The sequence below is a fragment of the Zingiber officinale genome, chromosome 5B (genome assembly GCF_018446385.1).
Source record: "Zingiber officinale cultivar Zhangliang chromosome 5B, Zo_v1.1, whole genome shotgun sequence".
NCBI lineage: Eukaryota > Viridiplantae > Streptophyta > Magnoliopsida > Zingiberales > Zingiberaceae > Zingiber > Zingiber officinale.
This window is the reverse complement of record NC_055995.1, coordinates 6355124-6377138: the sequence shown is the minus strand read 5'-3', so window position 1 is coordinate 6377138 and position 22015 is coordinate 6355124. Positions and strand designations below refer to the sequence as shown.

The following is a 22015-nucleotide window of genomic DNA, read 5'->3' as shown; positions in this document are numbered from 1 at the left end:
TGGCCTTTTTATTTGGTGCACTTAAACAAGCCAAGGAAGAGATTAGAAAGACTTTAAAAAAAAAAAAATGTCATCCCTATTTTGAAGATTATTGATGAAAAGTTAAGGGTAGACTTGATAGTCCTTTGCATTATGCCACTTACTTGTTGAATCCGATTTTTTACGTCAAAGATCCAAGCATACAAAATGACATCAATGTTATCAATGAGTTCTTGAATTGTGTTGAGAGAATTTTTCCTACTGATGAGGACATACAATTCACTATTTCTAATGATGAATTGTTGAAGTATAAGAATAAATTTGGAAACTTTGGAAGAAAAATGACGGTCGCAGCATATGAGAAGGTGGATGTGTACCATGACTTTGATCCGAGTACATCTCTTTGGTCTTTCTTTTATTTCTATTTCGTTAACATGCATGCCTCTTTTACCTAATTTTAGATTTACTATTTTTTTTTTGTCTCTTTACTTGTTTAAATTGGATGGTGGTCCAATTATAGTGGTGACACTCTAAACTTACAAAAAATAACAATGAGATTTCTCTTTTGACAAGTAGTTCATCAGGATGTGAAAGAAATTAGAGCCAATATGAAAGGGTAAATAGTAATTCATAAATTATGTTATCTATTCTTTCTTTTTATTAACTCCGCCCATGATGACCGGTCATGGCCGGTCCCAAGCCCGGATAAAGGAGGAGGGTTGCGTTAGGTTGCCAGCCAACATCAAACTATGGCAAATATTTCATGAATGAATCTTTATTAGTTTTTAATAATTTTCTAATTGTTTAGATCACCTCCTATTAAAATCATTTCATTTGACGGAATAATTTGAAATATTTCATCTAAGTTGAAATCTTGATTTGGTAGCTTCATCTAATCCTACTTGTGGTGCATATAGGCTAATTATGGGCGGCCCGTGGCGGGCCTCGGCGGAACTCATCGGGCCTCGGCGGGCCTCGACCGAGTTATTTAGGTTTTAAACGTTTAATATTTTGTTCCAAATTTGTTGTTTACATCTTCGTCGTGCGCCGCTTCGTCTTCCAAATTTGCTGTTTCGTCCTCATCATCGCTGCGTCGTCATCGTCGCTGTTTCGCGGTGCGCCGCTTCCAAGGCTTCGTCGCTCCGGGCTCCGGTAAGTTTTTTCGTTAAGTTGTTAACCGTCGTCGCGCAGTCTCCGGCGACGCCGGACGCGTCCGCAGCCGCCGGAAGCGTCGTAGGACGCGTCCGGCAGCATCTCGTGAAGCTTCCAGCGGCACTGGAAGCTTTCCGCGACGCTTCCGGCGCCGTTGGAAGCAATGTCGGACTTCGCCGGACGCGCCGGACACGTCCGGCGGAGCTTCCGGCGGCGTCGGAGGTCTCCCGCGAGGCGCCGGTGGCGTCCGCGCCGTCGTGCGAGTCGCGAGAGGGGGACGGCGTTTTTTGTTTTTGTTTTTTCTTTTTTTTAGATTTATTAAATTAAAACAATTCCTAACGAGATAATTTCAAATTCAATAATAGGTTGGTTCGTAAAACCTAATAAAAATATCATCCCAATTAAATATATTTTAAATTTATTTTTTTTATAATAAATTGTATTAATTTTTATAAAAGAATTTTGAATATATAAAATTATATATATAATTAAGATTCCATTATTAATTTTATAACTTATATAATCAGATTTAAATATATAAATAATATACTTAATTTTTTTAAATAAATAATATTAAATATTAATTTATATATTAACAGATTTAAAAATTATAATAAATATTATCATTTATCAGATTTAAAAAATAAAAAATATAAAAAATATTTTAAATTTAATAAATATAATACATATTATTAATTTATGTTTTATATAAATCATATTTATAAATTTTATATATTATTAATTTATATTAATCGGATTTATAAATATTAAAATTATATTAAAATTTTAAAAATTCTAATAAATATTATTAATTTAATAATTTATATAAATTATAAATCAGTTTTAAAAATATGAAAAATACATTAAAATTTTAAAAATTCTAATAAATATTATTAATTTATATAAATCAGTTTTAAAAATATGAAAAATAAATTGAAATTTAAAAGATTCCAATAAATATTATTAATTTATAAAAGTATAAAACAGATTTAAAAATATAAAAAATATATTTAAAATTTAATTTATTTAAACAAATATCGAATAAATTTTATTAATTAGATTAAGATATATAAAAAAATATTCTCAGACTTGTTAATGACTTAATGTTATTGAAATATTTTGTATTGTATGTCTGTATGGTATAATTAAATTTTATTATCATGTTAATAACTTAATATGTTATGTGATTATGTCTTATTATATATTATTTTTTCAGATTATCTGTTAGACTGTTATCAATGGCAAACAATCCATCTTCGACAGCATCTGTCACTCAACCCGAATCTGGGATTCTTAGAAGAAAGTCAAATGACATCGGATGGGAGTTTGGGATATTGATTGATCCTAAGAACCTCGACAAAATTAAATGTAAGTTATGTGGAAAAGCAATGTCAGGAGGAGTGTATAGGATAAAGGAGCACATTGGAAATATACCTGGAAATGTATCTGGTTGTCGAAAAGCATCTCAAGAAGACAAAAATAAGTGCAAACAGGCTATTTTAGAAGGGAGGAACAGAAAGAAGAACAAAATAATGGAAGAACAAAGTTGTAGAGCAGAGGTAGCTATTTCCGTAGATGAAGAAGAAGGTCTTGAAATTGAAGGGATGGATGGAGTTAAAAAACCTCTTCCACTTGGCCCCATGGATAGATATGCATCAGCAATTGCTCCAGAAAATGCAGACTCCAGTGGAAGTAAAGTACTTCGGCAAAAAAATATAAATGAGGCTCTTTTCAAAGAGAGAACTCAACAAGTTCAACAATATGTTGGGAGATGAGTTTATGAAAATGAAATCTCATTCAATGCTGTTGATAATGATAGCTTCAAGTAACTAATGGAGGCAGTGGGTCAATTTGGACCAGGATTCAAGCCTCCAACTCAATATCAACTTAGGGAGCCACTATTGAAAGCCGAAGTTGAAAGAACAAAACAATTGCTGAAGAAACATGAAGAAGAATGGGCAAAGAATGGATGCTCGATCATGACAGATGCATGGAGTGATAGAAAAAGAAGAAGCATCTTAAATTTGTGTGTTAATTGCAAGAAGGGTACTACATTTTTAGAGTCTAAGGAGTCTTCAGAGGAGGCACATACAGCTAAACTTATTTTTGAGTATGTTGACAAGTGTGTTGAACAAGTAGGAGCTCAGAATATTGTTCAGATTGTTACAGACAATGTCACCAACAATATGGCTGCAGCTAAATTGATGAGAGAAAAACGACCCGGGATCTTTTGGAGTTCATGTGCAACTCACACTATTAATCTCATGCTTGAAAGTATTGGCAAACTTCCACGATATAAAAAGGTGATTGAGCAGTCCAAGGCTTTTACCATTTTCATCTATGCTCACCATAAGACTTTATCATTGATGAGAAGTTTCACGAAGAAGAGAGACATAGTTCGACCAGGAGTTACTAGGTTTGCATCAAATTTCCTCACATTGCAAAGTTTGATTGAAAAAAAAGCTAGTTTAAGGGCCATGTTTACAAGTGATATGTGGGAGAAATGTAAATGGTCAAAATCAAACAAAGGAAAAATGGCTTACTCTACAGTGATGAGCATGAGTTTTTGGAATGGTGTAACACTTTGTTTGAAAATATTTGCTCCTTTGGTAAGAGTTCTTCGATTGGTAGATGGAGATAGAAAGCCATCGATGGGGTTTCTATATGGGGAGCTTCTTCAAGCTAAAGAAGATATCAAGGTAGCTCTGAATAACGTGGAATCAAATTATCAGCCTATCATAGTCATTATTGAGTCAAAAATGAAGGATAGACTTGATACATCATTGCATACCACTACATTTTTGTTGAATCCTTATTTTTACTACAAAGATAGTTCGATTGCTCTTTATGAGGAGGTCGCGATGGGGATTTTTGAATGCATGGAAACTTTGCATGCCAATGAGTTAGATTTACAAGATACAATTATTAACAAGGAATTTCCAAAGTATAGAAATAAGACTGGGTTATTTGGAAAAACGTTGGCAGCAAAAGTATGTGAAAAAAATGATGATACATTTGATCCATGTGCATGGTGGAGTACATACGGTGCTCACACACCTAACTTGCTAAGGGTGGCATTGAGGATACTTTCATTAACTACAAGTTCATCGGGGTGTGAAAGAAATTGGAGTACATTTGAAGGAGTAAGTTTTAAACTTTCAGTCTACTCTTTAATTAAATTAGTTATAATTTTTAACGTCTATACTTTATATTCAGGTACTGACTATAGTATTTACTTTCTCTGTTTTTTTTAGATTCACACAAAGAAAAGAAATAGGTTGGATGCCAACAGGTTGAACAATCTAGTATTTGTCCAATTTAATGCTAGATTGTTGAACAAACAAAAAAGAGAAAAAGAAAGAAATGTTGATGTCCTTCTTGCAAAAGATGCTTCAAATGCACAAGGTTGGATTGTGGATGGTGGGGAAGATGATGAAGTTGAACTAGGTTCCGGGCTCACTTGGCAAATGGTTGATGAAGCAAGTGGAGCAGATGAAAATCTACAACCCCGAAGAAGCTCCAGAGTGAGAGAACTCCATGAAGATGATTTTGAATCCGAAGAAGAAGACGAGGATCACAATAATGATATTGAGTTTGTGTCCGATGAAGAACAAGTTATTGAAAATTATGGAGAAGAAGAAGCAGAATAAATATGAGTAGAGATATTATTAGTTTTCCCAATTTTGAACTCATTTTGTTAAGACATGATTTATGTTATTTAACAATTATATTTTGCTTAGTGGTTACTAGTTCACAATGCATTGTAATCTTGAATTGAACTATTGCTACTATTTTCCAATGTTCTACTGTTTAGTATATGATTATGATAACTTACTGCATGTTCATTTTTTGGTATCGGAAAGTATGTATTTATTTCAGCATACATAGTTAGATCTTCATTGCTATGAAATTGTTTAAGACAATATTTAGATTTACATATAACATTGTCCACAGTCCACATGAAACAAGGGATACCGAGGAATCCGCCTAGCGGCGCCTAGTCCCCGCCTAGGCCTAGGCGCTAGGCACTGGTCTGCCGCCCGACTAGCGCCTAGCGAATTTTAGAACCTTGCATCTAAGTCATCCCAAAACCTTGATCTAATAGCTTCATCTAATCCTACTTACGGTGCATATATGCTAATTATGTTTATAGTTTCTTTGGCCACTATTATCTTAAGGGCTATACTACAACTTCATCCTTTAACGAACTATCTACAACAATACCCACTCCATTTCTTATTTTACTCTTTCCTTTCCTGTGTACCATAACTTAAAATTCAAGTTCTCTATCAGTTTTGCCTTCTCGCCTACCCATTTTATCTCTTGAACACAAAATACTAATTTTTCTCCTAATCATCGTATCTACTACCTCCATTGATTTATAAGTAAGGGTTCCTATGTTCCATATTCCAAATATTAGATTATTATCTTCCTATCATATTTGTTCTTATCCAACTTATGGTGTGAGAACTCTTGTCTATTAACACCACACTCAAGTTCTCATGAAGATGTAGCGGTCCTTGCCGATACGTTACAATCGGACCCTGCAACGTGAACTCTTACATATTTAACCCTGCACTCAAGTTTTGGAGATGTAGTGGTCCTTGTCAAGACGTTACAGTCGGACCCTGCAACGCGTTCCTTCCAGGGAAGGACCTAACATTAACACAATAATTTAATAGATTTATTCATTGAATATGTACCATAGTTTTAATTTAGTAAATATATTTAAAATATAATTTATTGTATTTTAAATATATTTACTAAATTAACTTTATTTGTACTTTATAATATTAGAATGATAGTGTTGAAGTCAATATAATACAATATATTAAAATAAATTATAATATCAAATATACTTCTAAAACATTCTTAGCATCCTGTAGAATTTTATTATCCTATACTTTGATCCTACAATCCAAACCTATACTCCTCTTATCCAAGGTAGGATCTCAACCCTAACAACCTTAGTTCCTAGTGCCTAATAATCCAAAAACTGATAGAAGAAAAAAGAAAGAAATATTATAAAATGTCCAGATCCTCCAAATTGCTTTAGACATTTCAATTTATAGTTACTGTCACTTCAATGTGTTCCTAAAACCCAGAAACTACTTTTCAAACGGATACTATTAGAAATTCATTGGAGAAAATTTTCTAAAAACTGCCAGTTTTAGGGTTATTGCAAGGTAAAACGCATTTTCTTAAAAACCAAAACCAAATCAAACAGGTTTTCAACTCAGCTACTTCTGAGTTAATTTTAATTGGAATCCTAGAAGCCTGCATTCTGATCTTGAATTGCATAAAACCAAAAGAACTTTGTGTTAACCATATGTTTGCCGTGTTAAAATTTTACAAACAACTAATACAGTAAGTCTTCCCATTACAAACAATTGGGTTAGCCCATTTGTACCTTCTATCAGCACAATTTTAACATGAAAAGGAACCAAAATACAGGGGATGACAAGAAATTCTAAGAATCTTTGTTCACGACTAGTGCAAGGATTTGCCATGTCATTTTTTTTACTCCAGCATAGTCATCGCTTCAAATTAGCAATTTTGATGAAAATTAAAAATGCGGTTAAGCTGCTAATTTACATTATTTTTAATAATGGTACCAACTAAAAACAAGAATATGACTTCCAAGGTTTCACAAATTCCAGCTTAATATTTTAGTGTTCAGAGTATGGTGGTTTATGCATTTTCTATGCATTCATTCTCTTTAGACCAAGAATTCATATTTAAATGCAGATAACAAGATAAAGAGTTGATTGAAACTATTGACTGCACTGCTTTGAATGGAAAACAAACCTCATAAAGATCAATTTCTTCATTTGGAGGGAATTCAGCCAGTTCATTCAATTTTGAGAGTATTTCAGTTGGTTTTCCTAGAGCCTTCACAAATAGCCTTCCTACAAATCTACAATAACAAAAGCAAAACAAACCAACACAATAAGAACAAGGCTTGCCAAAACAATGAGCAAGTTGCCCCTCATAATAAGATTGCTTTTTTCCTTTACATGACTGGTTAGGATTTTCATTCAGAAATTAGCCACTACTATAGAAAGGCTTAGCTACATATGCAAACAGTGACCAGCATAAATACCACACTAGGGAAATTTTGTGCCTCTAAGCTGCTACTCTCACAAATGAGATTAAGAAAAATCATAGGGAAATTAGCAAAAAAAGTTATAAGACATACCTCAGATTTTCTTTTTCAGGGTCATATACCTTGAAGAAAAGTAGTATGTCCTCCTTTGTTTTTGCTGGTGGGGGAAGAAAGTGAAGATCCTAGGTTGTGACAATTGTCAATAAAAAAATGCATTAGCGAGTATGACAAGCACTTGAAGCTTTTAATGTGAAATCTCTTCACTTAAACAATGATTAAATGAAGGATCTCAAAAGAAAAGACCCATTTATATGCAAGTTGCTCAAAGATGTGAAATAGAAACTTACAGGCCCAATCTCTACTTCCAACAACAGCTTCAGTTCAGCATTATGTGTCTTATTTGAAACCTCCCTAAGCTGTCCAACCTATACAAGTGCACACATAAAACAACTATTTTCATGGACCAAATGGTACTAAATGAATTATACTGTAATGACAACAAAAATTCATGAAACATGCATAAATAGAAAGAAGTGTTATTGAAAATAACTTGTATTCTAGAAGAAATGGAGGAAATGATTGATCAAATTTAGATGAATAAAAAGTTTTTCAAAAAAGGAACAGGCCATGAGGATTCACAAAATCTATCACAAAGGATTTTATACAAACCAGAGTTGGTAAAATGTATAAAAGAAAACTGCAGGTTGAAAGTTTAATCACCTTAAAAGACTTTTTACTGAAATGGAAATTTCTACATTAAAATAAGTAAAAAACTACAACATGAGAATTATATAAAATAAGTTGTAGAAATAAAGTGTAGCCCGCCAATATGAACTAAAAAAAGTGGAAACCTTAGTTAGCAAACCTTCCAAGCATGAACAAAGAAACTGTCTCATCAGGACCTAACATAACTAGATGTCATTACAAACAGATACAAGTTAATAAACACGCCGAAACAATACAGAGGTCATTTAAGAAGCTCGATGGCAAAATGAATGAACCAATAAGTTGCAGTTTGTGAGTTTTATATATTTATCAGTCTTATTTAAAGTCTGTATCTCAATCTCTTGGTCCCATAATATTTATAACAAGTTTTACATAAAGCAAAAAAAATACAATATTTTTGAAAAAGATTAGATGACCATAAGCACTCTGGAAAACTTCATTGATGTTGGACCACCCTTGTGGTCTGAATGAGACTAATCAACTACTGGAAATTCATGGATGATTTGTCTAACTCAAACCATGGTACTCACTCTTAGTATCTAAATTAATGAGAAAGAAAAGGTACAAATTCAGAAAAGACCCAAGCAGATAAGTTGTATCGCATGAAGTTTTATATCTTTCTCTTTGCCTAATTTGAAGATTATACTTAGATCTCTTGGTCATGCAATCTTTATGATTTTTTTAAAGGGAAACTTTATATCACATTTCAAAAAAAAAAATGATGGCGATAATCACTCCAAAAAATAATTTTACTCGTCTTGGACCCACACTTCAAATCTGGATGAGACTACTGAATTCTGGAAATTCATGGATAATTTAGCTACTCAAATAACAATACTAACTATTACTTTCCAAATGTATTAGAAACAAAGTTGAAATTTAGGAACTCAAATCAACAAACTCAAGCATAACCTCCAATCCAAGTTCCCTTACGGTCTTCTTTAGTTTGAGAAAATCACAACACAAGTACCAGAAAATAAATACATTCTTTTCCATATTCTCATGGTTGAGGAACTGTAAAACAAAGCCTTGCATATGTACAATAGGTTGATAATCCTCTACGCACAAAAATTGCAGCAAAAATAGACAACGATGACGACAAGAACAACCAAGCCTTATCCCACTAGGTGGGGTCGGCTTGCAACAAAAATAGACAATTATCAGAAATCAAATATAATGCTGAAAGTATTTAGGAAACAGAAGTACAAAGAGAAGCGACAATACTTACAGACTGTGCTTCCTCCTGTGGTGTCAAAGGCCGATTTGGCCGATATGTATGGTTTTGCCGCTTGGCCCACAACCAGAACCGCTGAAACTGAACTGGAATACCAAATTCTTTGAACACATCCTCCTGCCAATTAGATTATTTATGTAGGGTATTCACATTAGGAAAATTTTAAGAGGGCAATGAAGCAACATGGATTCAGTAATGACAAATTTCAATGAATAATCACTCAAGTACTGCAGAACTTGAGGCTCAAATATACTCTGAGAGTGAGAAAGACTCCAGATTCTAAGACAACCGTGACATAGTTGAGCAATGCAATCACATACACACTCTACATTGAAACAAAGAGTTCAGAAGATCCAAAACGTGAGTTTCCTGCATAAAGTGCACATCTACAATGCCCATTAAGGTGATGCTCTGAATACTGTAGATTAAATAAATAAATCCGCATCTCTGCTTCCCTCTGTATATAGCAGAAAAAGTGAAATGCTTTGTATTTTGCATTCTCCAAACTTTTATAACTTTTTACAAACAGAATTATAATTTCATATAAATGTCTTTCCTTGATTATTCATAGGATAGAACCAACTGATAACTTCATATTGCTATGACACAGCTTCAAAGTCCCATACAAAACCACATTAAAAGTAAACTAATAAAATAAAGTCCTGTCAATATAACATATATTTATGCACATAAGGGCATCTTTAATGATCATATCAGACACTTTCATCTGTTAAGGTAGCTTAACCACTTTTATGATTTCACCTTAAAATGATTGAATGGCAGTTGCTTTTGGATGCGAAAGGCTCGAACTTTGTCATGGTCTACAAGATCAAAAAACATTTCCTTTCCAATCTGCTCTATCAAATCCTCATTCCGAGCTACCTGATGGATAGGGAAAAAATAATTTTATTGAAATGAAAGCAGAGGGAAAAAAGTTTCTCAGGACACTGGAACCCAACAGCAACCTTTATGATAGTATACAGATGAGCCTCAGCTTTCTCTTTCTTCTTGTGCTCCTTCTCTTCTTGCTCCTTCTTCAACCTAATCTGTAGATATAGATTGTGAATATCTGAAAGATATACGACCATCATACAGATAATGATCTCATCAACATACTCTGAGGTGTTCCGCAATGTCTTTCTCATCAACATCACACATAATTTTCTCTTTGTCACTTTCACGAATGTATACAAGCATATAAGCATTGGAATATTTAGTAAATTTAAAAGGACTATTGTTGAAGCCTGGATTTGTCTGAGGTAACTGCAAGACCCAAATGGTCAAAGCTAAATGTAGCATATACACCAGTATAGAAAGATATTAGCATCAGAACAAGATAGTGGTTAATGTTTGAACCTCCTCTTCACCACCATACTGCTCCTCTAGTGCCTTTTTAGCATCTTCCTTTGTTACTCGCTCATCATCAAACTTAAACCTGTGATGAAACTTTTCTTAACTACATATATTTTATTTAAAAAAACTACTATTACAATGTAGTTCACGCTTAATAAGTTGGGCAGGAACACATGAACTCAATCATTAAGCATTGAGTAAAAGATGCAACTCCTGTTCAAGTCAGGGGTAAATCCAATTTATTCTGAAAACTAAAACTAGTCAATTTTATTTATATATATTATAAAAAAATAGCTGTTTAGTTTTTGCAATTAAACCACACATGAGCTCATTATATAGTATTGATACATAAACAAAGCAAGCCATGAGTCCCAACCATATGGAGTTGGGTACATGGAATATACCATTAGATTCTATACAAAGTAATATAATAGTAGGATTCAAAATGTTTTAAATTCCTTCTAATTAAGTAAAATAGAGTTTTATTTAATCTCCCACTAATCCTCAAAGTCTTTAACACTAATTGATACGAGTTGTGTAAACTCTGAAAAAAGGCTATACATGTAAAATTCAAATCATTTAAATCACTTTTAATTGTGTTAAAGAAAATCGATTGGATTTGTGCCCATCACATCAAACAGTTTGCTTATAGAATTGAGTGAACATCATTGTATTAATATAGTATTAATTGTAAGAATCAGTTAAGAGTAGAATGTTAATCATGACAAAAAAACCTTTCTGCTTGTTGGCAACAGAAAGTGGAAACCAACATTGAGAAAGGAATTTAGGCTATTTAAAAACATAAAGTTGGCAGCTTTGTAAACAACTTGAGATTTGACAATATTGAATAAAAAAATCTTTCCATAAGTAACCAGAGCAAATAGCAAGGAATCTTTGATCAGAAATATTAACTCAGACAAGTAAATTAAGCAACAAACTCATAAGCAATCTTTCACTATATTTTTTTTTAAAACACACAACAGAAGAGAATCGGTAGAAGATACAGGTTAAAGGTTCAATACCACTGATCTGATAGAGTTGGTCGGATGAAAGCATAATAATGTCCCCCATGCACCCCACCACTGTGAACGAGAACACTGGATGCAAGGAAAAAAACAATATAAATGTCGATACAACTTAGCTTAAATTATTTCCACCTCTAAATTTGAATCTTTATATTTTATTTTACAAGATTGTAGCAAAGACCACAAATGCTTCGCTATCACAAATGTGTCATCCTTTGTTTCTTTAGGTTGGTCAACTTGGAAATAAAATAGAAATTAACTAAACTTACTAATTACTATTATTACACTGAAATGATTTGAATAATATAACAATAACAGGAATAATATAGATATGTTTAATATGAACATCTGATGAAATGAAATATTTTATAGTTATCTCAAAATAAAAAATATCAATAATAAAATAATACAATAATAGAAACCATAATATGTAATATATTTTTCCAATAATAATAACAAATCAATTAGAATTTGATCCATTAATATAGATTTTGATAATATTTGTTATTTATCATTATTATTATCTGATGATAATATCAAATTAAATAAAAGTTATATACACACACATACATATAGTATTATATTAGATGTACATGTGTGCATGTATATATACAGTTATCTCATAGACTAAGCAATTTATTTTATTCTTCCATATATTTTTTGTAAAATTCTTACCGACTCCAATCAATACAACAGATACTTAAGATTTTAAAATGGTCAATACCTTATTGACAACTATGATTACTCAATTTCTTACAATTAGTAATTGAACTTAATTAAAATATGCACTATTCTTTTCAAATGAAACACACATGATCTAATTAAATGTCTGATACATTTTTCCAAATCATTCAAGAAATTGCATGAATGCATAATATTCCCAATTCATAAGGAAATATCGTCAACTCCAAAAGTATCAACTGAAATTTTCTTAATTTAGTCAGCAGGAAGTAGGATTATATATTATTATAGATAAACACATTCAGAGTTTGACAAGCAATTTAATGAGCAAATAAATATCAAGTTGCATTCTACGGTAAATTCCATAGTCAGGCTTGTGTTTTTTCTAATGTTTTAGTAAAGAGAAGATTCATTGAGGTTGCATTCTTAATAATTAACTTGGGAGTTGAACTTGCATAGCTCACATGCATGTAATTAATAGATTTGCTGTGATAAAAGGAATTGACATCTTGCAAGCTAGTTTGTAAAAGCCAAAAAGGCATTGTAATCAATTATGAAGCTAACACTTAAAGAATTGCTCAATATTTCACTTGCTTTTTTGATAATGAATATCTGAAAAAAAACATTGTCAAACAGAATAATATTTTATTGATAGTGATTGTGTATGAAATGGTGAAAGACAGATTTGATAGTATGGAAATTAGTTGAAGATTCAAAGGTTTCAATTTGTGGATACTCCTTGGTGGAAATTGTAGGATCTTCTACCAAATACCAATTATTTAAATGCAGTATTGAGTAATTTAGTAATATAATTTGGGTCTTGAATCTGCACTCAGTTTCCTTCATATCTAGTTTTCTTTATTTAAAAGAGAGCTCACCTGTGAAGAGTATACAGGTTTCGAACCCTCCTGTCTGCATCCGGAGAAAGATATTTACCATTATCTCTATCAAGGTCCAACTGAAGTGGAAACTCATAACGATCATTTATCTGCATACCAGGGACCAATAGGTTACAAATGAGAATAATATATATATATATATATATATATAAAGCTATCAGAAAAATATAATTTGGCAAATAGGCATTTATATAATGTTCTAAGTTGTAAGTTGAACCAAAATATGAAATTTTCTTCATGATCTCAATTAAAGTAACAAGGTTTCACCACATGAGAGTGATCAATTTTATTCCATGTAGAATGAATCTTCTAGTCAACAAGGGTCAAAGAGCCATGAGAAGCTGAAGAGAATGTGAACGGCAGGATTATGGCTTGAAAGAACCAGTAAAAGTGCAACAATACTGATAGGTGGATCTTTTTGGTTCAAGTACCAAAACGCAGGATAATTTCTAGAATACATCAAATAAGATTCTATATGGGAACATAACTTCACCTCTATTTCACTAATCATGCAAAATCAAATACATAAGTTTATTACCCCAAGTCACATAATTTTAGATGATAGGATCCTATCCTCTATGCTCTCATAATGCCAGTGCCCTTCCTATGTGACCCAAAGAACAATACATTGACTGCATGGGAGGAATTGGTTTCTCAGCCATTTAAAATATCAGGCTTCCTGTCCTAAACTCCATGAAATATGCTATCATTAAAGACAGCTCGGCCCCCCATAGGCTGACGCAATTGGTTCATACAAGAGTGTTGCTGCTAGTAGGTCTGGGGTTGATTCCTAGTGGGTGTGGAATGCCCCGTTGATTGCCTCAACCCCTTCTTGCATGTGCTATTATTGCTGGGTGAAACTCCCATAATTTACCTCCCCTGAAAGTTCAGGGTGCCGAGGTAACGGTTTCACCTTTGCCGCCAATTAAAGGCAAAGCTCGGCACACTTGTTTATCTCAGCAGGGAATGCTGATTAAGCAAGTGAATGCCAAAAGGTAACTGAAATATTTGGGGAAAACAAATAGAATGCAAACAGTCGAAATAATGGAGAAAAAAAATCAAAGATGTATAGAGAAGATGAAGCCTAATAATAAGGTCTATAAAAGAAAAACATTGTCTAATGACAGCATCAGCAGGGCATCCTCTCACATTAAATTTTTAAGCAAAACATTCATCTATGCATTGGCCAGAACGAACCCAAACCTTCATTTGCTGTCAAAAATTTCCAACATTTGACATTGTTTTCTAGTATTAAATGAAGATCAGTATCCATCAACACAGCCAAAACATATGGTTTGGGTCTTCAATTGTTCCAACAATATGTTGGCACGAGCAAAAAACATTTTGCTGCCAATGATGACACAGTTTTGGTGATCATGACCAGATAGGAGGATTCTCTTCTCATAACATCCATCAATTTCATCTATCGGTTGCAAGGAAGAGATCAAACATTATCAAAAGAGAGGGGGAGAATGAAGCAACAACAAGAGCACCACCGGCAGCAAAGAATTGATGCCAAATCGAAAAAACCAAGATGTAACCATATCTTTTAACTTCTTTGTTCTCAATTCTAGATGTGTCAGTCCAAGTTCTTCTCAATTCTAAGTGTCAATCCAAATCCAAGTACAATGATCCTATCCGAAAGCTGGGAAGATGGCTAGCTGGAAACTCGGTTCCGATGTTGACTGCATGAAACTTCTCGCTATCCTGTGTCACAAAGAGCGTTAGTGCCGAGCCAGGGAAGGGATTCCGGTGTTGGTCCTCTGACGCTCAAGTCAGTGATCGATTCTTGGAGAGGAATAGTGAAAAAACTATAGCAATGAGCGTGTAAAAATACGTAGCATCGCGTACCTTCGCCTATGGATGAAGACCCCCTTTTATAATGTCACTGTTGTGTCTATGCACAAATTATGAAGCACTTCCAAAAAAACGACAGGTCATAAACACCTTTCCAAAAATGAGCTCGCAAATCTCTAAGTTGACAGACTGGAAGCTTCGAAAGTGCGCACAAAAGGCTAAAAAAGCGTAATAGTTTGTTGGCTACGGGGCTCACAATAGACTACTTTGACCAGCTGATTAAATTACTGGTATAGTTCGACCGACTTCCGAAGAGTACTCGGTCAATGTTTATGAGTGCAATCAGCGACTCGACTTTCGCTCAACTTCTTTATTTGAAAAGTACACAACCAGGTGTCTAGTATGTCCAATTGGACCATACATCCAATCGGCTGGAGCACTCGATCATGATAGTTGATACTTGGCTTCATATTTCATTGTACTTTATCGTTGATTGTGAGATCAATCTTCGAGGCCAGACCGACCAAAGGCCCGATCGAGCGAGCCTCTAGCTTAACACTCCATCTGTGCATAGAACTATGACTCACGGTCCAGCCGGCCTAGAGGTCTGGTCGAACCTTCTCTTGTTCCCCATGACGTCGACCGCCCTTTGACTTTGACTTCCACATTAGCCAGCCTCCTAAACTTTGTGTATTTTTATAATTTGTTACACAAAAATTTTAGTATAATTATTTTTTTTAATCGCTATAGGTATATAATTAGAGATATCATTTAGCAACTAAATGTAAGAGCATTATAGTATTATTATTTTTTAATCTGTCTCCTCAGGACGGTTTAGTGACTAGCACATGAGGTGTTGCCACCATGAGGTCTGGGGTTCGAATCTTGGCAACGCCGAGGTAAATACCTCCCTTATGTGCTAGTCACTATTCCAAAGGCTAGTAGCCGCATGTGATTTACCTCCTCCGTGTTGGCCCTGGAACGGGTTGGCGGGAGCGCCAGGGGCGAGCGTATTCGCCTTTTTGCCACCATTATGAAATCTTGCCCCAGGGCTATGGTGTTGCGGTAGGGCATCCAAATTGTCACTCAGGTAACCACGGTTCAATCCCCAGCTATGGCGTATTTGCAGAAATTTTTTTCTTCAAATGGGGTGTGCAACCAAAGGATAGAAGCCCGCCGTGAGCACTTCCCAATTTACCCTGTGGCCGGTGGAAAAATTCCGTGAGACCGGGTCGGTCACCAGGGATAGTCAATAAGGCTAACTGGTTTTATCATTTTTTTATTATAGGATTAAATCTCATTTGAGCTGATCAAGGCATGTTTTACGAATTTCCCTACAGCACAACACCAAACATGTACCATTTCAATTGGTGATAGGAAATCTATCATAGATTGTTGTACCATGTGTTAAAATGCAAAAAAAAAAAAAAATCACAAACAGTACATTCTAGATATCAAACTTTGTCACAGTTTGAGTATTTGAGCAGAACAACTCAATTTGGGTATTGTCGAAGTCTCAATGAATGGTATCAATGCCAAATTAGAGGTGTAGGAAGGAAGGAGATGAACAAGATGAAAGAAAAAAGAAAAGAAGACAACTACATACCCGAGGGTTAAGTTAAGTGTCATTCTTGTAGGAGAGTCTACCCCGAACAGGAATGATCAATTTTGACACTATGCTTTGCTGACACTCGATATGCTTTGGCATGCCATGATAAATTTAAATGACTTTTATTTGAATGAATTAAATTTTCTCATATTATACAATACCCATTCTCGACATATATAAGTATGCATTAAAACATACCACGAATTCATATTGTGGGTTTAATATAGTCTTCTTTTTCTTGGTTTTTCCACATTTAATAATATTATTATCAATTTGTAATTGAATTATAAATAATTTTATTCATTTACTATAATATGCATCGATATGTTCATATAGGTTTTCTTCTTGTAATTTTTTTCTGCTAACTTATTTACTTATAAAAATAACACTATAAGAATTAGATACTCAAGTGAATAAGAATTCAGATAATCATGTGAATAAGATTTTTACAATAAAAAAGGCATAAAAAAATATTATTTGAACTCATTTGGTGCATATCGTAGCATATCGAGTGTTGGCACGACATAATGCTCATCGTCTCAATCAGAACATGAGAGATTATGCACGTCGAACAATATTGGATTTGGGAAATTTACTAATACCAAAATGATAAATTTCTGTACCACACTATACGGTACAAAATTTTAAACCATATTCATAACAACAAAATATAATTTGAAATGAAAAGATATGACTTTGGAAATGCAGAAAACGTTTGACCATATTTGATTAACAAATATTTCAGGAGCTCAAGGAAAACTAGACAAGCAAAAAAAAAAACCAGCTCTAGGAACAAAATATACAAATGAACAATAACAAGTGATGTATAAAAAAGTGTCAAAGCCTCACTGACCTTCACCATTGTATCTCGCATAAAATCATATTCAAAACGTTTAAGCTGGAGTTGCAAAACAGGGGGGAAGTCAATGAAAAGAACACCTTTCTTAGCATCCTGCAAGAAAATTTTAGAGGTGAAAGGAAATTCTCAACCATAATAGCACCACGAAGATATATATTTAAATTACAAGAAAATAGTATACATGAATTAATTGGTTGTCTTTATGGGAACCCCTTAAATTGTGTATTTAAAAAAAAACAAACACTCGTATCTTACAGAATTGATACATTATATACTTATCAGCAAGGTAAAAATGAAGGTAATGACAGTAAAAGCAGAATTGAGTAGTCTGCATTACAAAATACAAGTCTAGTTAAAAATTGTGCAGCACAGATATTATCCATTTGTCATAAACATTTTCATAAATATGCATTACATGAAACAAAATCCAATATTATGATTAATTAAACACAAAACTAAAAATAAAGAAAGAAATGTCAAATAATTTAGCCATCTACAAGATCATAAAGCAAGATAACAAGATGATATTTGAAAAAATGACTGGGAACTCAGATCTCCAGGAACAATCCCCTGTATGTATTTTCTTAAAATAAATCAAATAATCTCAAAATTCGAAATTCTATAGAAAATTAATAATGAAAGAGAATAACTTCTGTGTCATTATCATGACAGAGCACAAAAAGACCAAAAAACAAATTCAATAGTCTTATCGAAAGAAATTTTACTCAACTTACAAAATATGCTTGCGAATTTAATTGAGGATCAGAAATTATGTAGTAACTAATTAAATAATCTTTGAATAAATGAAGAGATATAATAAAACTACCTGTAACCCATGGTTTTCTGCTTGATATTTATTATCCCCTTCAAGCCGCTCTACTTCGACATATTTATCAAATGAAGAATAAACATCCCGACAACCCTTTACATCCAGCTGCAAATCTATACACAATACAACCAAGCAGCATTACTTGCAAAACATATCAAAAACTGCAAAGTCATAGCAGTTCCATACCATAAAATGATTCTTTTCTAGTGGATTTGTAATCCACATTAATGCATTCAATATAGTTCATGTGATGTCCTTCAAACAAATGCTGGATTGTGCCCTCAACGACAGTTCCCTGTGTCAATTTCAAATACAACAATTTAATGAATGGGAAAACCAATGTCAACACAACATAGATCATTTCAGCACAAATTTCAAACCTTCATTTTGTCTTCTAATTTTTCACAAAGAACCCTATTAAGTTCTTGCACGTCATGTTGCATAAAGGAATCATATGTGTCCCAACCAAACGATTTTGTCAATTCCTTTGTAGCAACACTGTTGTCACTGTACTGAAGCTTATAGAACAGACTCTGCAGTGCCAAGGGAATGCTCCCTGATGGCATATCATTCTCTGTTGTTGGCATATGATAAACAGCCTGAAAATGAGATTTATGGGATCATTCACTGAACAAAATGATCGTGCAACTAAATGAATTGTCACTCCTACCTTTCTGAAGTATGGAATATGATACAGAGTTTGCAGAAGAGAGTTCATGTAACAAGTAGCTCCTTGGTTTTTAAGGCCAACATAGCCTGTTTCCTTTTTTGAATCATAACTCCAGTAATCTATGACTTTACGGACAGTAACTTCAGCATCAATTACACATGTATCATTGACTAGATATCCTCTACTTGGATCATAGAGTTCACTTAGAGACATAAACGAAGTGAAACCCCAATCACTTTCTCGCCCATTAAATTGGTGCTGTGTATCTGTAATCAGGAAAGGTAAAGGACAAGAGCAATGCTAAAAAAACTCAAGTTTTTAATTTTTAAAAAAGCAATGTTTATAACAGAAAACAGATTCTCAACCATATTTTTATGCAGAAACTCAAAGACATTTTCTCTCCCAGAAATATAGTACTGCATATGCATGTAACAAGTAGCAATTCCCAAACTTGGGAACAACAACCACTTTGAAACCTTCACAAGGATGTTAGTCATACTAATACTGCTTATCAATAAAAAAAATGTTTGTTGTAGCAAAGGTGATTACACTCACTCCAGGTGTCTCTCAGAGCCCGTCCCCAGGTTATGGTAAGGGAAGTAAATCACGGGATCAACTTATAGCCGACCGCCAAGTGGCTAGAGGGTGAGAGGAGTTTTTCCCCAGGTCATGCTCAATTCCTGCCCCATTGTAGCAAATTTGTCACTCTCTAGCCAACTGGGCACCTCCGCAAACAAAAAAAAAAAGTTAAGGGATCATTGCCCAGTTGTAGATTTATAGTAAGGGGATCATTTAAAAAGTTATTTGATGTTCTTAACTTATTATAGGAATAATTTATTTCATAGGCAAAGTTTAATTTTAGTAGTTGGAATGTTCTTCCAAGGAAAAAAAAAGAAGCAAAAACTGGACACGGATTATGTAAAAAGAGTTTTAGACTAAAAGATTTTTTTTAAAAAAAATAAATTATAAGACCGTTGTAAGACCCTCAATATTTCCTAGATTAAATGATGGGCCATTAAGAAACAAGCACAAAAAGAAATAAATAAATAAACGTTGAAGAGATGAAAATACTAAGATGGATGTGTTGTGTTACTAGAAAATATAAAAGAAAAAGAAAAACTTCTCCCCTGAAAAATTAAGTGCAGCTCCTAAGTGAGAAAATAAAAGAAAAGGGGTTAAGATGATATGAATGTTTAAAGATGACCAAAAGGTCAAATAGTTAGAAAAGTTTGATAAGTATATGAAAGGTGTGAAGGGGTAACTGATATGAAAGATAATTCTAGTTTATGTAATTGAAAGTGGTCTAGGATATTTAAAAATTTCTAGTGACATAGTCTTGCAAGAGTTCAATTGAGGAATAACATCCAAGTAGCCATCCCTCAATAGTTGAAACTATTATGGCTTGATGATGATGATGTCTAAAACATTAACCATTAACCATTAACAATCTTTCCTTAAAAAGTAAATAATATGCTTTTTCCAACATTCTCTAATGGTTTCATTTTGTTTAATTAGGGGATATAAACCATTTCATAGTGATAAAACATCATCCCAAATAACTTCACAAGACACCTTGATTACTAGCCTTCAGGCAATTTTTTAACAAACAATAGCATATGGCATTCTAGTGATGCCAAACTCAAATCACTTGCTCATAAATATAAAGACAAAATACATCTCTGTTGGCCATCCATACTAGAATTCATGTCAGCAAAATTTGAAGATTGTTGAACTAATATTACAAAGGAGTAAAATGTTTCTAAATGCCGATATAATTGGTTTGGTCATACGTGATCTTAGTTCTACAAATTAACTAAGTTATGATATATTAAATTCTCATAATAATGTGGTCTCTGCATCATGTTATTGTCAATAGTTGTTTTGCAGCTCCTTTTTTCTTTGTATAGTCGTATACTTCCTTGACACCCAGGCTTAGTTATCCTTTAAACTGTACAAGGAAATTTTAAGGACAAAAATCATCATTATGTATGATGGCCTGCGAGGTACCATATCAGAATTAGTCTCATATGAGTATGTCCATAGATTTGTCTATTTATAATACATGGTGGCATCTTCCACTTGGGATTGGTCATTTTGAGATGGATTGAGCTCCCCCCTGCTTCCAGGACCATAAAAAATTCAGATCATAAGTAGAGATACATTTTTATAACTTATGAGATGATACTCCTAACCAGGCTCACAAAATAAACATGTCTCTATCTTCAATTATAGGGCATGTTAGCCATGGAGATGGATTATTGGTGGGTGAGGCACTATGCTTGGGTCACTTTTGTAGATGCTGTTTCTGGCATTGAGTTTGAGACAATTGTATTTTGAGAGTTATATTGTGATTAAAAGTAAGAGCTATCGTGGAATCCATAGGTTGTGAAATTAGTGTGTTGTGGCGTGACAAAAGAAGTATGTCCTGAATGTGAGACAGCTGTTATTGAAGAGGGCTAGTAAGAGCTTATCATTCCTGTGTTTTGGAAATTAAATGAGACAAAGTTTGATTAAGTTGGCATCAAGTTATTCTTTCCGCATATATAATTGTGTTCCAATCCTAATAAAGCTAACCCCACTCCCCCAGAGATCAAGTAAGAATTTGTGTCTGTAACTATCAACTAAATTGGAGGTGGTTTCCATTGGTGCCATTCAATAGTTGTTCCGAACTGTCAAACCTCAGCTTCCCGCAACTTGTCTACTCATTTCAGAATAAATGACACTCCAAAGTACTCAAGCTCCTTTTGTGGCTAGTATTCCACCGGAGTAAGTAGTCATACTGAGCTATAACTGGCTTCTCCCATGGATCCAGATAAAGTGAAGTTGTTGGAAATTGGATTCACATATCAGATTCTCATATGACTACTTTTCAGCAAAGCTATGTATGGAAATGATCAAAAGTGGAAATTCACAAGAGATGAGATACCTTTTCTTATTGTGTACTTTCCATGAACTTGATTGACAATTGCAAGTGCGAACTGTGCATATCTACTCCAACCATATGGCAAAGTAGCTGAATCAGCAACATCAAGGTACATAGACAAGTGGTCTACATTATTTCCCTTGGGAAAAATTAGCACCCGCCTGCACAATCAA

The 22015-nt window shown here is 33.7% G+C and overlaps 1 protein-coding gene across 4 annotated transcripts in view; it reads right to left on the bottom strand.

Annotated features, from left to right (window-relative positions):
- LOC121983995 (ubiquitin C-terminal hydrolase 13-like) overlaps positions 1-22015 on the bottom strand; it is a 34254-nt gene that overhangs the window by 11249 nt on the left and 990 nt on the right. For all 4 annotated transcript variants that reach the window (XM_042536734.1, XM_042536735.1, XM_042536736.1 and 1 more), the window contains exons 4-19: positions 21846-22003; positions 18920-19185; positions 18630-18848; positions 18436-18544; positions 18247-18362; positions 17415-17513; positions 13135-13244; positions 11573-11647; positions 10554-10632; positions 10314-10460; positions 10163-10243; positions 9960-10079; positions 9192-9314; positions 7585-7662; positions 7331-7419; positions 6940-7048 (exon numbers count right to left, since the gene is read on the bottom strand). In XM_042536734.1, the coding sequence (XP_042392668.1) occupies positions 6940-7048; positions 7331-7419; positions 7585-7662; positions 9192-9314; positions 9960-10079; positions 10163-10243; positions 10314-10460; positions 10554-10632; positions 11573-11647; positions 13135-13244; positions 17415-17513; positions 18247-18362; positions 18436-18544; positions 18630-18848; positions 18920-19185; positions 21846-22003 (1978 nt within the window). The remainder of the gene's footprint in view (positions 1-6939; positions 7049-7330; positions 7420-7584; positions 7663-9191; positions 9315-9959; positions 10080-10162; positions 10244-10313; positions 10461-10553; positions 10633-11572; positions 11648-13134; positions 13245-17414; positions 17514-18246; positions 18363-18435; positions 18545-18629; positions 18849-18919; positions 19186-21845; positions 22004-22015) is intronic.